Source organism: Nylanderia fulva, unplaced genomic scaffold, assembly GCF_048542155.1.
Source record: "Nylanderia fulva isolate GAGA-0341 unplaced genomic scaffold, ASM4854215v1 Scaffold547, whole genome shotgun sequence".
In the NCBI taxonomy this organism is placed as follows: Eukaryota; Metazoa; Arthropoda; class Insecta; order Hymenoptera; family Formicidae; genus Nylanderia; species Nylanderia fulva.
In genome coordinates this window covers 63,531-65,345 of record NW_028190640.1, presented here as the reverse complement: position 1 = coordinate 65,345, position 1,815 = coordinate 63,531, and the positions used below count along the sequence as shown (strand labels likewise).

The 1,815-nt window shown below is 41.0% G+C and overlaps 1 protein-coding gene across 1 annotated transcript; it reads left to right on the top strand.

The window, feature by feature from the left end:
• The first annotated feature begins 380 nt into the window (after window positions 1-380).
• Window positions 381-1,352, top strand: LOC146721118 (uncharacterized). Its single transcript, XM_085487399.1, has one exon. It carries the CDS (start codon window positions 381-383, stop codon window positions 1,350-1,352), a length of 972 nt encoding a protein of 323 aa, XP_085343525.1.
• Window positions 1,353-1,815: the final 463 nt, after the last annotated feature.

The following is a 1,815-nucleotide window of genomic DNA, read 5'->3' as shown; positions in this document are numbered from 1 at the left end:
TCGAAAGGGTCTGAATAGCTTAGTTGGTAAGAGCAGTCGCCCGGAAAGTGAAAGACGCGGGTTCGATTCCCGCTTCAGCGACTTTTCGGACCTATATTTTTCTCGCTTATTTCTCCATATGTAAGTTTCGAAATTAATTTATATGTGGAACTTTGGGATCTCAAATTGAGATACAGTTCCGTTTAATTAATTTTTCGTTTTGTTTCCTTGGCTCTATTGCCCAGCTTAGAAGACAGCATACTTATATTATTTATATTGAGAGCCGATAAAAATATTTATTTCTGAAAAAATATGACGTTGTGTACAGACGAACAGAGAGTAACCCTAGACACCGACAAGGCCCGCAGGAGCCTTTTATATCGTTAAAAGAAGCACTTCAAATGATTCCGGAATTTGACGGGACGGCCCAACATAAATTACAGGAATTCTTAAGCGCATGCACTTATGCTATGAAAAATATACACCCTGCTAATGAGAGAGGGTTGGTGGGAGCTATTTTGTGTACAAAATTAAAAGGCAAAGCAATGTTGGATTTTCAAACGCGAGACATACAGACATACGACGAACTCAAGCGACAATTGGAATGTACATATCAGAGTAGGCGAAGTACTACGTATTTGCAGATAGAGTTCAATTCCTTAAAACAAAAGGCAAATGAAGGCGCGCAAGCTTTCGGAACGCGCGTTGATACCTTAGCTATGGAGTTATATGAATCCATGACGGAGGGAGAAGATCACTCCCCCATTGAAAAGCGGATCATACTAAGTACTATACAAAAACAAGCCTTGCAAAATTTCCAAATAGGACTACGCGACGAGGTACAACTACTTATTCGTTCTCGAAATTACCAAACACTGCAGGAGGCAATAACTGCCGCAACCGCCGAAGAAAAGGTAAAGGGCACAACCGCATCGCGATCAAGTCACGATACAAATCGAAATCGTTATGATGAAGCGCCGTCGCGATCATCAAAAAACGCCGTGCAATGCTATAAATGCGGAAAATCGGGACACTACGAGCGAGAATGCCGTAGTAGTAAATACGCGCATCCTAAACCGGAGAAGTCAGATCGCGTAACTACAATAGAAAAATTTTGCAATTACTGCAAAAAACGTGGACACAACCGTGAAGAATGCTGGACATTAAATGGACGGTTAAAAATGACATCAAGTCACGATAGAATAAACGGTGATAAAAAATCGCGTAACGTTAATGTAATCAAAAGTCGTAAGAAGCTGAAAACGAGAAACAGTGATACGGATTCCGAGCGAAGCAGTAACAATGACGAGCAAAGTAGCGACGAGGACGAAAGACAAGAGAAAAAGAATAAGACGACACACGCGCGGGAATAGCAGATGTCACACGTGCGCCGAACACCGAAGAGGAAAAACAACAGAAACGATANGAATAGCACGATGCGCCCATTGGAGGACATCAGGGAATAGAAAGAACAATTAAGAGAATTTGTTTAGATCATGATTGGCCGGGTTTAACAAAAGACGTCGAGAAATACATCGCCAAATGCGAGTCATGTCAAAAAAATAAATTGTCGCGGAAAAATAAAGCACCATTAATAATTACAGATACGCCTGATAAGCCATTTGAAAAATGTGCGTTGGACATTGTAGGGCCGCTAACAATAACTACGAATGGGAGTAAATATTTATTAACATTCCAAGACACCCTAACAAAATTTAGTAAGGCGATTCCAATACCGAACCAGGAAGCTGGCACAATCGCAAAGGAGTTCGTAACAAAAATAATCCTAGAACACGGGATACCGGAGAAAATTTTGACAGATCAAGGGACAAACTT

What these genes read in the sequence shown, in the direction of transcription:
- LOC146721118 (XM_085487399.1), top strand. Translation starts at nt 381, where the DNA reads ATGATTCCGGAATTTGACGGGACGGCCCAACATAAATTACAGGAATTC.